General features: G+C 52.9%; 1 protein-coding gene across 2 annotated transcripts in view; it reads left to right on the forward strand.

Annotated features, from left to right (window-relative positions):
- Positions 1 to 15,670, forward strand: part of Gramd4 (GRAM domain containing 4) — an 80,719-nt gene that overhangs the window by 27,253 nt on the left and 37,796 nt on the right. For both annotated transcript variants that reach the window (XM_076556522.1, XM_076556521.1), the window contains exon 2: positions 7,551 to 7,761. In XM_076556522.1, the coding sequence (XP_076412637.1) occupies positions 7,551 to 7,761 (211 nt within the window). The remainder of the gene's footprint in view (positions 1 to 7,550; positions 7,762 to 15,670) is intronic.

Genomic DNA, 15,670 nt, shown 5'->3' on the forward strand with positions numbered 1-15,670 from the left:
CCCTGTCTGCCTCCCCAGCCTATTTCCTCATCTGTCCATTGGATTAGCAGTAGCCTGCCACCCTCAGTGTGGTAACCAGGACTAAAGGAGATCTGGTGGATGTGGGGGAGATGGATGGATGGTTGGGGTGCTTGTTCTGCTTCTTGTCATTTGAGAAAGGGACCAACAGGTGAGATACTGGCCTTCAGGCTCAAGGACAGAAGTCCTGGAGTGACGATGCATATCAACGACATTCCGACCATAGCTGCTTTGCTGAAGTTGCGAAGAGGGTGGTAGTCTCTGAAGACTGGAGGAAGGTTCTCTCCTTGGACTCAGGCCACTTGGTTTCAGGGACCGTGGAGGCCTGGAGGAGGTGAGAACAGTGCTAGGATTTCTAAACATGCCATCGTCCCCATTGCTCAGCCACAGAGGTTCTGTCTGGGGTCTGTGCAGTGTGCCTGGAGTGTTTTAATTTGGGGACTCACGGTTCCAGAGAGTTAGTTCATGGCCATCATGGCGGGAAGCATGGCGGGAAGCAGGCAGGATGGCATTGAAGAAGTAGCTTAGGGCTTACATCGTGATCCACAGGCAGAGAGCGCTAACGGGGAATGGTGTGGGGTGTTTTTTTTTTTTTTTTTTTTTAATTTTTTTTATTTTTATGTAATTTGTATTGTTTTGAGACCCACTATGTAAACGAGGCTGGCTTGGAACTCACGGAGATCCCAAGTGCTGAGATAAAAGGCATTCGCCACCATGCTCCTATGGTTTGGGCTTTTGAAATCTTAAAGCCTGCCCATGATACATCTCCTCCAACAGGGCCAGCAGCTTAACTTCAGGGCCAAGTCAGGTGCGTTAGGGCTCACATCAGTTGCCCAGCTTACAGGGCCAAAGTATGAATCTAGGGTGCAGGAGGTGGCTCCCTGACGCACCTTGAGCATGGGCAGACCTAAAGGCCATTAGATATGAGTCAACATCCGAAACCTGGTACTGGAATGACAGTGGCCGGGGCAGATGGGAGTGTATGGACAGGATCTTGAGTAATAATACCCTAGGGGCCCGCTGGCCTAAGGAATGCATACTGGTCTACAGGGATGAGCTGGTTGGTAGCTTTGTGTGTGTGTTGGGGTGCCTGTGTCTGTCACTGCAGGGGCAGTCAGCAAGGCATAGGTAGGATTGGGAGGTGAATTAGAACCTATCTTGCCTACTGCTTGCTCCTTGACCCCATTACCATACAGAGCCTCAGAATCCACTGTTGCTCCACCCCCTCTCTTCCAGAAAATTTACTGTGGCCCCACCCCCTCCCTTCCAGAAAATCCACTGTGGCCCTGCCCCCTCCCTTCCAGAAAATCCACTGTGACCCCACCCCCTCCCTTCCAGAAAATCCACTGTTGCCCCGCCCCCTCCCTTCCAGAGATCCACTGTTGCCCCGCCCCCTCCCTTCCAGAGATCCACTGTTGCCCCGCCCCCTCCCTTCCAGTTGCTGCATGGACATTTTCTTGGAGAGACGTAGACAAATACTACTCGCCCCAGATAGGCCACCGATGACAAAACAAAGTTACAGTTCCACCAAGGTCCAGCCTGGTGAGCCAATGAGTTTATTGGGTTTTCTTTGAGACTGTGGGAAAGGGGTTACTGCCTACAAGAGTGTGGGTGACTGCTAAACAACTACGTCACCCAAAAGTCTCTGTGAGCTGGAAACTTGAACACAAGCAGAGGTGTTATGTGCTTGGTCTCGTCCTTTTTTTCTCTTTTATTTTATATGTGTGTGTGTTTACCTGCATGCATGCATGGCTGTATATCACATTCATGCAGTGCCTCTAGAAGCCAGGAGAGGGCGCTGGATCCTTCAAGGGCTGGAGTTACAGATGGTTGTGAGCTGCCAAGTGGGTGCTGGGAATTGAACCCAGAACCAATGACAGTTTCTCCATAGCTGCATAAAAGGAGTCTCCCTTTCAATTAAGCTTCCTTACTCTATATATGCTATCACCTCCCCAGACCGCAGGATCACATGCAGCTTGGGCTGAATGGCTTACAGCTGGAGGTGTGTGCAGAAGGGAGTTGGTGGAATCTGAGGTGATCTAGCAACCCTCTCCACCCTCTTCTGTGAGGGAAGCTCAGCAAAGGGTCCCTTGAAAGTAGTCTCAGCTGCTCTGCTGAAGATGTCATGCTGTTATGCTCTGGGGACAGCGTTTCACATCACCGACTGATGTGGTTGCCTGACCATGGGAAGTCTAAAACCCTTTTCATGTTCTCGAGGCTTAGGGGCCACCTTCCCAAGAAGACAGAGATTTGGCCGAGGGCCAGGTGGCTCCATCTTGTTCAGCAGCTGGGGGCTCCTGGGATTGTTAGGCAGGAGCAAGGGTTGGCGTCCAATGGGAAAGAGGATGTGGTTTATCCCGGGATCTGGGGGAGAGCTACCAGATAGGAAGGGCTGGTGTGTGTGTAGCCGGGCCTCAGCTCGTGGGTCGTGGGTTACAGACCTGTGTATCCAAACTCAGACTCTGAATTCAGAGGGGAAGGCTGGAGCCAGAGCAGCTCTCAAGGCAAGCGCTGAGACTGGCAGCCGCTTTTATTTTCTTAGTTTTGGGCTTGGAAAGGGAAATAAAGCCCTTTGTGGTTCCCAAGGCCGGGGTTCTCAGACACTGCCTCCTTTGTGTGTCTGGAAGCCATTCAGTGGCTTTCCAGTGCGGTGTGAGTTAACACTCCAGGGCTCACTTGCAGAGTGGGGCTGGGCGGCTGGCAGGATGTCACCCGAGCTGGAGGAGCCTGGAGAGCAGAGAGCATCTACTGTCTTCCCCTGCTAGGGCCTGCAGATCCTGGGTCATCAAAACCTTTGGTGCCAAACTAGCTCCGAGGCTGGCAGTTACTGTGTCCTTGAGACATGCGCTTGAACAGTTGTAGCTGGGGGTGTGTTTAAACACGTCCCCTTCCAGCTAGAGGTGCAGTGATGGCCCGGCTGATGGCATGGTGGATTGCACTCGGAGTGTATGTCACTGCCTTGAGGGAGCCTGTGACTTGCTGTGGGGCATTGAGTTCCAGGGGGCACCTGCTCGTATGGAGCTATCTTGATCTTGAGGGAAAGGCACACTCCCCTCCAGGTCAGTTGGTCACGGCAGAGTCTGCAGCAGCCTAGGGAGAAGCCTGAGGAGGGGTGGAGAGGCCCTGTGAGAACCTAGCGGCACCAAAGGAACCAGCAAAGGAACTGTCCCGTCTCAGGAAGTGGCACTGTGCGGGATTTGACAGGACAAAGGGGAAGGGTGTGAGGTGGCTGCAGAGAGGGCTGGGGTGCACCCCGGGGTGTGTGTGGTCTGGGGTACACAGAGCTCCTGTGGATGCATGAGAGGGTCCCGTTGTAGGGAGAGCAGCCAGGCTCTAGGCCAGAGTCACTTTGTTCCATGGCCTAGGAGTGGTGGTCAGATGTACATGGGGAGGGCTGAGGGACCTGTGGAGGGTGTGTGGCAGCTGAAATCAGGGCAGTAGGTGAGGCTTGAGCACCATGTTAGCTTGGGGGGGGGGCATGCTTGTGCCTTTGGCATCAACACCCAGCTTTGGAGCGTGGGCAGCCCCAGGCAGCCTTGGTCCAGGCTTCCTCCTCTGTAAGTCAGGTGGTGTGTGGCGTCGAACAGTGTCCTCCAATTCATGTCTTTTTGCAGCTATTGTCCAGGAGGGGTGATCACTCTGGGGAGGTGTTCCAGCCAGCAGGGCATGCCAATGTGGGCGTGGCAGATGTCTCTCGCTTGGTCATGTCTACTGACCCTCACAGGTCAGAAGGGAACCTGTGTCTGGTGGCTTGAGTTTTAGTCCTTTGCCACTGAAGCCTGAGGAGTTCATCTTTTTGAGGGACCTCAGGGGTACCAAAAGGAGAGCAGTGGGACCGGGCAGAGGTCTTCTGGTTCCCCTTGCTTGGGAAGAGTCTACACTTCCTGGTTCTCCCTTCAGTACCTGTGTGAACAGTACGTGTGTGGAGCGGAGCAGGTGGCTGGGAGCCTGAGCTCCCACGGGTAGCCAGCCCGCCGTGCCTTCCGTTCGGGTGGTGGTGGCGGCAGGCTAGATTCGGGGGTGCTTTTGTCCCCTCTCCTCATTTGCTTACTGAAGCTTAGTGGAGAACTTGGTCCTAGGTCCAGGGCACTCCAGAATCTCAGACAGGGCAACCCTTCTTCAGCCTCTAGACAGCCTGTGCCCTCCTGCATCCAGGTGCCCATGGCCTCAGCATCTTGGCAGTCCCCGCCCCCCCCATCCCCCTTCTCTGCAGCCTCCAGCAGCAGAAACAGGGCTGGGCCTTCCCAGAACAAAAGGAGGTCACGTCAGGTTGCCAGCCTCCCTTCTACCTGCTTTGCTGTCCAGCTTCCTTTCTTCTCTTTCTTTTTGTGTGTGCACACGCCTGCTTGTGTGTATACCCAGGCACGCGAAGAAGCCAGAGGAGGACGTCAGATGTCGTCCTCTGTCACACTCTACCTTATTTCCTTTGAGACAAGGTTTGTCACTAAAACCGGTGGACTGGCAGCCAGCAAGCCCCAGTGCGCATCCTGTCTCCAGCCCCCACAGCACCAGGGTCACAGGTGTGCATGTAGCTGAGCTGGTCTTCTTCCATGGGTGCTAGGGATTGGAACTCAGGTCCTTGTGCTTGTTAGCAAGCCCACTTACACACCCTGGGTCCTCTCCCCAGCCCCCCATCTTAGTTTTCTCAATTAAAGCCATAGGCACCGAAGTCCCCGAAGTGGGGTGGGGAGCTGGTGTTCACTGAGGGAAGGTGGTTGCAGTTTTACAAGACTAAGCGTTCTAGGATGGGTGAATATATGAATATAGTTGACAGCACCGAATGCACCCTTAAAGGTACTTAGTACATTCTATGGTGTGTGCATCTCACCATAGTAAATACATTGCTGGAACAAAGCCATTGGAAAGCACTGTGGGCATTTGGAGAGACACTTGTTGGAGTCACTGTAAGCCAGCATCCCGGTGGAGTTATGTCTCTTCTCATATCTGTTTGCGCAGTGTGACCACAGGGCTGTGGCGCTTTGCAGCTGGTGTCCTGTGTGAGGCCACAATAGACAGGCCGTTGCCCCTGCCCTGTGCATGGCTGGTAGTGGGTGAGGGTGATACACAGTGAGGATTTCCACACACAAGGTGTGCTCTCTCCCTCTTGAATTTGATGGTGGGATCAGATCTCCCACAAGGTGGACCGTTGGCTTTGCAGACGTCTGTGTTCTAGGATCCCCAAGGGCCTGCAGCATTAGTGTGCATTAGTTTCCTGTTCAGTTAAGACGGTCAGTTTTTGTGTGAGCTAGGAAGTGGTCCCCCACCCCACCCCCGATTAGTCACACTGCCCTGGAAAATGTGAATCTCTCCTTCACATTGGCTACCCTCGTTCTCTACAGCATGTGTATGCTTTTACTTTTAAACAAATTAGATCTTTTTTTGTTTTTAGATTTGTCTAGTAGTCTGTATACTTTTTTTTACTTTGTGAATTTATTTTTCAGTCTCCTTAAAATTTTTTTTTAGGTTTATTTATTTCATATTATGTATATGAGCGTTTCGCCTGCTTGTATGTGTGTGCATCATGTGCATGCCTGGTGTCTGCAGAGGTCGGAAGAAGGTACCTGATCCCCTGGAACTGGAGTTTCAGGTGGTTGTGAGCCATCTTGTGTGTGCAGGGAATTGGTCCCCTAGAAGAGCAGCCGGTGCTCTTAACTTCGCTGCGCCATCTCTCCAGCCCTGACTTTTTGTCTCTCAATGTAGACCATTGTCTCTTCTCTGGTGATTGCTGTGTTGGTTTTTGAGTTTAACGTCCCTTTGATCCCCCCTGAAATTCCTAGCTCCTGTATGTGTATGTTCCCATGTGGCTGGCATGTGCTCCTTTCCTGAGTGACTGCTTGCCCCACCCACTACACTGCCTACAGCTGGGTGTAGGCTAGATCCCGTTTCCCTGGGGGTCTGCTTGCACTTACGCCCTCTGACAGGCTGCACGTCTACACTATTCTGCAGTCCAGAGCACAGCAAATTCTTTTTCTTTCCTGACAGGATCTCTCATGTAGTCCAGGATGGCCTCGAACTTGCTATGTAGCAGAGGATAACTTTGAACTTCTGACCCTCCTGCCTCCATCTCCCAGATGCCAGGATGACAGGCGTGTCTCACCACTGTGCTAGGGACTGAACCCAAGGTTCCATCCATGCTAGGCAAGTATTCTAACAGCTGAGCTATTTCCCCCTGACCTCCAGAACAATTTTTGACGCACTCGGACGGAGGTCTTACGGGTTCCACCATTAGTAAGTCTTGACGTAGGCCTTGATGGCAAGGAGAGCAGGAGCCTTGGGGGCAGGCAGGCTTGTCTGTTGCAAGGCTGTGTCCAGGCTGTGATTTATCTGTCCACTGAGGGCTTCTGTGCTGCTGCTCCAAACAGGAAGCTCTTCCCGCCTTGCTACGCAGAATCCACCCAGTTCACTCCCCCGGTTTTCCTTGCGTGAAAACAATCCTGTGGTTGACTGGGCCTAGGCCCAGGCCTGGGGTCAAGCCCTCAGCATGTGTCATCTTGAATTCCCAGAATGCTTTGGCCTGGTCAGGATCATTTCTGTTTCAGAGACAAAAGTCTCAGCTCAGAAAGGAGGTGAGCGGTGGAGCAGGCTGGAGCCCAGGCATTTCATAGTTCTCCACCCTGGGGTCCCAGGGATCTTGAAGATGTCAGGGCAGGGTCTGTAGGAAGGGCAGCCTGTGGGCCTTGACCTGTAGCCCTAGACCTGGAGCTGTGGTTGACGCTGGGGCCCTCCCTGCCTAGTCAGCCCTGCTGTGGGCCTGGGAATGAGGCCAGCTGGACACTGGGGAAAAGCAGCCCTCCCCCCTGCCTCCTGGGGATTTTGAGGGTTGCCATGGCTCTCCTGGTCCAGTTAGGATAGAGGGGTGGAGAGCAGGCCTCACTCCAGCGGGTGTCTGTCACTTGGTACACATTGTCTGTTCATTTACATGAGCTTTGTATGCGGCACACAGCGTGTAATAGGACATGGCACCAGGCCTTTGCCCAACTTCTGACTGAGTCCGTTTCTGGGAGGGCTTTGTTATGGAGCCGAGTCTCCAAGGCCAAACCAGTGTTTGGGGGGGGGCATTGGGCAGGCAAAAGGATGGATGGAGTCCCTCCCTGCCCACTTTTCTGCAGGGTGTCTGCAGAGGCAGAGGTGACCCTTGGGCCCAGCCTTGGGACTGTCCCAGGAAAGATGTAAACTAGTTTCCAGTTTCAACTCTTAGCATTTTGGAGAGTGGTCAACCTTTTCTTTCCCAGCTCTAATTGTCCCTCTGCCCTTAAGTCTGTCACACCACCGTGACCCGGACTGGACCATCTGTGTGGCCAGGAGGGCCCCCCTGAGAACCCGGGCTTTCTTCTGCTCTCTTAGGACTTTGTACAGGAGGAACCTCAGCAGCTGGGCAGGGCGTCTGTGATTGCGTGGTGGCTGGTCTGATGAGATCTGGCCAAACATGGTAGAGCCAGGTGCCTACCGTGAGCCTCAATCCAGAGCTGGGAGGAAACGTGGCAGGGCCAACAGGCAGCGGGCAGCCAATGATGTGCTCCGTTCTCTTGCAGGGAACCCTCCCGTCATGTCCAGGTGAGGCCGAGGAGTGCCGTGCTGAACATGCTCAGGAGACTGGATAGGATCAGGTTCAGAGGCCACAAGAGAGAGGACTTCCTTGACCTAGCCGAGTCCCCAAATGCCTCGGACACCGAGTGTGGAGACGAGATCCCTCTGAAGACACCACGGCCCTCACCCCGGGACAGTGAGGAGCTCAGGGACCCTGTGAGTATGTGCCAGTCCCTGAGACTTTTACATCCCTTGATGTGGACAGCAAGGATATGATGCCCAGTTCATCGGTGGCCAAGCTGAGTATGGGCATGTGAAGATTCGTGCCTGACTAGGCACTTTAGACATATGCAGAGGCTCCTGTTACCTGGGTACTGCAACCCAAAGAGCCCCCTGGGACAGATCCTTGTCTGGGTGGGACTTCTAGACCAAGCTTTGTCTAGAGGCTGCATTGCTTTGACTTATTTGAGGGTTTTTCTGGATGTTTGGGAAACGTCTCATATAAACACAATGTTGTAGCCTGGCCTGACCCCCCCAGGAACATTGATGTGGGGGTGGGGCCGGGTGAGGCTGCTGGCACCCAGCTTGTCTGTCCATGCCAGGATGTGTGTCACTGACCCAGCCACTGGCTGAGCCCTCATCAGGCCACACAGTGGCCAGTGGCAAGGAGCTGTTTGTCCAGGCATCAGATATCAATGGAGAACCTTAGCCAGGGCAGGGCTTTGGTGTGAACAAACTGAGGGCCCCTGACTTCCAGAGCTTGTATTTCATGGGTGTGTGGGGCAGGGGAGTGTGGAGTCGAGCTGGGCAAGTGCGTACCTTGCAGTCTTTCCTCGGGACAGGCCTCTTCAGTCTCAGGCTGGCCGTGGTGTGCGCGTCTACTCAATCCCCTCCCTACCACCCCAGAGTCCTTGAGTGTACTTAATGGCCATTGGTTTTCCTCTCGGCCCCTGAGCCTGGTAATCTTTCCAGATGTGGCTGCGATCACTGGCCTTCCCCTAGCTCCTGTATTATTAATGCTTCATAATAGGACGGTGACTGTGTACCGCTCCTGGCAAGATTAATAATTTACAAGTGCTGCCTCCTAAGAGCCTGGCTGTGTGCCCTGGGCTGCCTGGCCAGGGGGGTGGGGCCATTTGCCTTCCTACCCAGCCTCTTGGTATATTGGACCGGTGCTGTTCCCAGAGTTCAAAGGCCGTGGCTAGTCCTTTTGTTTTTGGTCTAGGGGTAGGCCATGCATCTAGCTTGGTGTGTCCCCTTTTGTAGGTGACTTTCCAGAGCAATAGAGGACAGAAAAACTGTATCTTGTCCAGTGCTGGTGTGGAGGTGTGCAAGACAATGAAAGTCTTCGGGCTGAGCATCTCAGGAATACTCAAGAATTGCCCTGTGTGAACACACACACACACACACACACACACACACACACACACACACATATTCACAAGCATGCATACATATATCTATACACACACACACACACACACACGTACACACAAATATACACATGCATACATATATGCACATATATACATACATGCATGTATACACATGCATGCACATCTGTGTGCCTACGTGCTCGCGCGCACACACACACACACACACACACACACACACACACACACACACGCTACAAGATTCATAGTTTAGTGTCAGAAGAAATCCATTCAGAGGCTGTTCTCCTGGCTGTCACTCTGTCTGCCCATCTGTGTGTCTAGCCAGGATTGTGTAGTAGAGTTGAACTGGGCCTGGTCCCACCTACCTAAGTGTGTGTGTGTGTATGTGTGTGTGTGTGTGTGAAGTAACATGAGGTGGCGTGAAGAGAAGAGGGTGGTATATGATTCTCCAGGGAGAGCCACCCCAAGTCACAGGCTCACTTGGCCACTTACCAGCTGCAGGGTCTAGCTAGAATGCAGTTTCCTGTTAATGCAGACTGTAGGTGTCTTACCCCACGTGGTCTACCACCCTGTGATGTCTGGCCAGCCCTGGACCTCCTGCTGGTGGCATGGCTAAGCGTGGGTCTGACAGAAGATTCTGAAGCTGTGGCAAGCCCATGGCCACATGCAGGGTTGGGGACCCTCGTGGCAGACATGGCTTGGGTATTAGTTGATGGTAGTTAGGTAGGAAGTGGTACATTCTTCTAGGCCAGGATTTTGTGGCTACTTTGGGCAACATTTGTTTAGCTTGAGACACCTGGTTGAGTGGAGAAGGCAGGTAAACCTGTGACCTTAAAATTTGCATATCCTTCGGAGCTTGCTTGTCTTGACCTTGCAAGGAGAAGGTCCCTGTGTGTGTTTTAGCTCCCAGGGGTGCCATGGTGGCTGAGTTGACCTTAGGCAGAAGGGAGCTGGCTCAGCAGGTGTGGGTGCTATGCTGACGAGAGAAATGGGAGAGGAGCTTGCAGGATATGGGGGTCTTAACCGGAGGCAGAGTATATAGATTTAGGGGTTATGAGGAGCCCCTGCAAAAGAGGGATGGTGCCCAAGCTAGTTGTTTTAGGGTGACTAGCTTAGAGGTATAGTTTGGAGAATGTGGGCTCCGGAGGGTGGCAGAAGAGCAAGAAGAGACATGCCTGGGCATGGTGCTAGTTGGATGGGCCGCCTCTGATGTGTAGGAAACTCCCTGTGAGGCGGGAAGGTCCCAGGAGAAGTATTGATTTGGGAGGTAGGCTTGGCATCCTGGGCCGCAGCTGAGAACAGCTACTGCAGAGGTCTTGACAAGGTCAGACCTGGGACCTAGGCTCTTGGACCTTTTGGAATTGGGGAGCCCTGTGGGGAAACTGCTCCAGAGACCTGGATGCTAGGAATCATGGGAAATCCCTGCTATGGGTTCAGCCTAGCAGAGTGCCAGGTCACTGATTATAGAGGGACCAGGTGATGCTGTTTGCCCTTAACCTACCCCTCAGTACCCACAGTTTAAAAAGGGGATATGTTGGTGTTTGTTCTGGGCATGGTTTGAGGCTTTTTTTTTTTTTTGAAATAGGGTTTCTCTGTGTAACTTTGGAGCCTTTCCTGGATCTCACTCTGGCCTTGTTGGTTGGAGGTTTACATGAGGTTGGTAACTAGTTGGCCCACTGTTACCATGTAGGTAGATATTAGCACCCGTAAACTAGTGGCTCAGAGGCTCCTCCCAGGCCAGGTCCTTTGCAGGGCCTTGGTCTTACAATAAGTCCTCCCCAGGGACTCCGCCGGGTCAGGGTGCAGTGGTAAATATTCTCCCACGCCCTTGTTGCTCCTTTGGGGGTGACGGTCCTTTGCTTTGTGCAGCTTCCTGGAGAGATTGGGAGCCGAGGGACTAGCACGGAGGCCTCAGTGGTTGGTTGGCTTGATGCCGGCCTCTTAGCCGCAGCCCCACAGTATTATGGGGGCCATTGTGTGAGTCTGATTCAGTGGGCTTCAATGTATGCTTTATATTGTGCAGCCCAAGAGGGACTGTGTGTGCTTTAATGGTCACTGGTGGATCCCCCAGCCTTAGCTCTGCCCACTGCTGGTCTGCTGCGTCTCTGTGGCTTTGCCTATTCTTAAAAAAATTTTGGGGTTGGGGATTTAGCTCAGTGGTAGAGTGCTTGCCTAGCAAGTGCAAAGCCCTGGGTTCGGTCCTCAGCTCTGAGAAAAAAAAAATTCCCCCCCCCCAGGAAAGGTGGTATATGTCTGTTTGTTTGTTTTTTGTTTTTTTGAGACAGTGTTTCTCTGTGTAGTTTTGGTGCCTGTCCTGGATCTTGCTCTGTAGCCCAGGCTGGTCTCGAACTCACAGAACTCACCTGGCTCTGCCTCTTGAGTGCTGGGATTAAAGGCATGTGCCACCGCCGCTGAGCGAAAGGTGGTATATGTCTTTAATCCCAGCTCATGGGAGGCAGAGGCAGACATTTCTGTGAGTTCAAGAACAGCCTATATACATCTATCTATCTGTCTATCTACCTACCTACCATCTATCTGTCTGTCTGTCTATCTATCTATCTATCTATCTATCTATCTATCATCAATATCTATCTATCTATCATCGGTCTATCTATCAATCACCATTCATCTATCTATGTGCATATGCTCTTGTGATTGTCGTGGCATGTGTATAGAGGTCAGAGTACAGTTTGTGGGAGTTGATTCTTTCCTTCTACCATAGGATTCAAACTCAGGCTGTCACGCTTGCTGTGAGTGCCTTTCCTGATGCACCATTTCACTGCCCGGGCGTTGCCTGGTCTGTACATTTTCCTGTAAAAGGACTGGCACAGTGTATAGCCACTGGAATCTGGTTTTTTTTTCCCCCTTTTTGTGACTGAATAATGTTCTGTGGTTTGGTCTGGGGGTATATATAGCTTAGCAGTGGAGTGGTTGCCTAGCATGTGCAAGGCCCTGAATTCAATCCCAAGTGTATCCATATGCTTTTTTTTTTTTTTTCTGAAGTGGTGGCATGTGTCTAATTCCAGCACTTGGGAGGCTAAAGCAGGAAGATTACCCCAAGGCCAGCCTAGGTGATATGGCAGGTTCTGGGCCAGCCAGTGCTACGTTGGTAACAAAACTCTCTCTCAAAAATGAAACAAAACAATGACAAAGCTCTAAAATAAACAAGCTCCAGGCTTTGGATGGACCACGTTTGTTTATCCACGCATACGCTGGTAGACGTTAGGTTTGTTCCCGCTTTGGGACTCTGACAAACAACAGAACAGCTGGGAATGTAGTTTCTCACAAACAGCTGTTTGCATCTGGAGTCCCTGGGTCTTGTGGAGGCTCTGTGCTTCTGAGGGACTGCTATGATGTTTTTCCCAGGTGACGACGACGACGACGACGATGATGACGACGACGACGACAAGAAGGCCATTTTCCATTCCCAAGTGCGGGGTCTGTGGATTCCCTTGGTCGAGGTGGTACAGACGTCCCATTCACCAGTGCTCTGTGGAGCTCTCTGAGGGCTGTTGATCTGCCTCACTCCGCGGGCATTCAAGCTCCCACTGTGGAGTGTGTTGCTGCTTCTAGTGACCTCCCCACTGAGGGACACTGGTGCCCTCCAGCTTGTAGTATTGCTTGGTCTGTGAGTCACATGCCCGCATAGGCCACATCCCACTCCTATGAGAGAGTGATGGGGGGCCCTCCAATGGCTGCTGAGAGGCCCTCCTTCAGGCTGTGCAGTTCATCCCTAGGACTGGCCCAGAGGCCGATGCTCCCTCGCCCCCACCTTGGGTTCCCTTCAGCTCCAGTGTCTGCTAATTCAGGCAAAAAAAAAAATGACACTTCAGCTTGCCTGGCTTTTTACACTCACTTGATTATATATATTTACAGTGCTTTTGTCCCAGCCTCAGTTCATGTCCAGGCCCCTGGCTTCCAGGTCGCAGTTACTCCTCCTGAGTCTGAGAAAGGGTAGCTAGGCTCCGGAGCCATGAAGCCTGCAGGATTCAGATCAGAACTTCAGCACAGTACCCTGGGGCCTTGTCACCCCTGTTGGAGACCTTGGTCTCTCGGCCAGGCCCCTTAGGCCTACCTTCACTGCTGCTGGGGTCAGGGGACTCCCCTGAGCTGTGGCTTCTTCTGCATTGAGGCCCCTAGAATTCACGTGCTGAGTGGAAACCCTGAGGCCGGGTGTCGGGATACCCATTCAGGGATGTAAATGGGTGCAGTCAAGTGCAGCTAGCCATCAAGAGATGAACTGGCTGCTTTTGGCAGGAGGTTGCTGAGCACATTAGGTTGACCGATCTGTCTCTGCCCCCTCTGCCCTTCCTGCCAGCCTCCGCACCTGCTGCCTGCCTGTTGTGTGGCTACCCCGCTCTCTTCCAGGAAGGTTGGCTTACAGGCTGGGAGGCCCTGGCTGCTCTCCAAGCTTCTTTCTGACTCTCTTCACTTGGGATTCACCCTTCCTAGCCTGACGTGCCGAGAACAGAGTGGCATCATCAAATCTGGTTTCCCGGGCTGCTTTGAAAACTGGTATTCCCTGTAGACGCCATAACAGTGACCGTCAGGGATCTGGAGTTGGCCTCGCTGCTAGAGGGTTAGCGCATACACCCAGGGCATAAAGAGCTCTAGGATGTCTGTGCCATGCCTGGCACAGTGAGGCTCCTTCTTAGGACCCTCATCTAGATAAGAAGACTGATGCCCTCGGTGGGGATTACTCCCAAGGTCATGCTACAGGCCACCATGGAGGAGCATGCTGAGCTAGGCATGAGGTTCTAAAGCCCTACATAAGCCGCTGAGCACAGGGTCTGGAGGTTCTTGGACTCTTCTCTCCTTTCACATACTGACCCTTACCCCAGGGTCCCCTCTCCTCTCCTCCATTCCAGCTGCTGTGTCCCATCCCCTTCTATTCATAGGTAGGGATTCTTTGGATTTGGGGCCTTGGGGTATTGCCCGTGGGAACAGATTTGTCTAGAGCAGTTTGTCTTGGGACCACACTCCAAGGCATCCCCCAATGGTCAAAGCAGGGGGGTTAGGATGAGGAGACATGGGTACACATCCTAACTTCGTTCCCACTAGCAACTGACGGTCCCTCACTTTCTTCTACCCCCATGGACATGGCTGTGTGAGGGCTACTTGGAGCCAAATGACAGCTCCATCAGAGGAAGGTCACACTCACTCCAGAACCTGGCCAGTTGGGGCTTCCAGCCTTCCACTGACTTTCCTTAGGGTTAGTGTCCTTGCTCCGGACCAGATCCCTCAGGTGACAGAGGCCAAGCTCACTGGCTTCTTAGGACTCCCAGGGTCCCTCTTCCCTCCATCATCCCTTGAGGGAATCCTGGGAGGAATCAGTTGTAGGGAGGGCAAAGCTTGAGTGGAGCAGAATAGATGGGCAGGCAGTACTGACTACCCTTAGCATGATCTGTGCTGGGTAGTGCTTTTCTTGCACATGAGGTCTCTGCTGTATAACTCGTAACAGTTACCCGGCAGCTGGGTATTTCCTGGGCAGGGCCTCCCTCACTTATCCTGCGTGGGCTGTGCCCACTCCTGTGGCCTGGCTCCCCGAAGACTCCTGCCGTACGTAGGGTCGCTTGACAAATGGGGCAGCCGCCGGGCCTGCCAAGCCCAACATAGTACTTCTGCCGTAAGCCTGCCGGGGCTGTGAGCGGAGCTAGTGAAATATTTAACGATTTCCTTGTAGGCTAGATCAGACTGCAGTCAGAGTGTGGGGCATTTCTTAGCGACGAGATGGGAACGAGGCTGCAGAGCTCCTGGGCTGCTGGATCCCATTTCAGTTCAGCATCAATGATGACCTCCTTCCTAAGATAGGGCTTGTCCTGACACGCTGGGGGCGGGGAGGCTAGGTGTGACTCAAACACACAGAGAATGAGGAGAACTTGTAGAAGGCGCATAGACAAGAGGGCCAGAGAAGAAGTCAGGGTGCACGTGTTAGAACCAGCCCGAGTAGAAACTCCGAGGGAGCGTGTGGTTGTTTCCCTGTTCCGGAGGTGGTGAAGCAGTAGGAGATCAAGAGCAGGGGGGAGAGTTAGGAATTAGGTGCCGGCCAGGACCATGGGTCATGTGGCCCAGAGCTGGGTTAAAGATGAGCACGTCACATGCTGGGCGGTGGTGGCGCACGCCTTTAATCCCAGCACTCGAGAGGCAGAGCCAGGGGGAATCTCAGTGAGTTCGAGGCCAGCCTGAGCTACAGAGTGAGATCCAGGACAGGCACCAAAGCTACTCAGAGAAACTCTGTCCTGAAAAACCAAAAAAAAAAGTCACATGTTTCCTGAAGTTTGCATTTGAGATTGTGTGACTTCCAGGGTCCCTTCACGGACAACCACTTCAGGCATCTGATTACCCACCAGCCTTTGATGTGTCCGGGGCTAGTGGAGCAGTTAAGGGCTGGAGATAGGCAGCCATGTTGGGGTTTGGCCACAGGTTTGATAGCTTGTGTATAGAGTCCTGCACACAGGCCCCTGCGAAGTGAGTCTCAGTGGATTCTCTCCTGGCTCAGTATGTTTCGTTTGGGCTTGACTGGGTCTGAACCACCTCTGGACAGATGTCTGCCCTGTGTTCCCAGGCTGGAGGTCATCTGTCCATGTGACTTGGAAGACAGGTGATGCATGTCCTCTTTGGGAATTTTCTGGTCCTGGACAGGGGTGTTGGAGTGCTGGGGTACTTAGGAGCTCCTAGCTTTTCTAGAAAAGGTGCTATTTAGCTGGATTTCATCTTTCAGCATTGATGTG

The sequence above is a fragment of the Peromyscus maniculatus genome, chromosome 20 (assembly GCF_049852395.1).
Source record: "Peromyscus maniculatus bairdii isolate BWxNUB_F1_BW_parent chromosome 20, HU_Pman_BW_mat_3.1, whole genome shotgun sequence".
NCBI lineage: Eukaryota > Metazoa > Chordata > Mammalia > Rodentia > Cricetidae > Peromyscus > Peromyscus maniculatus.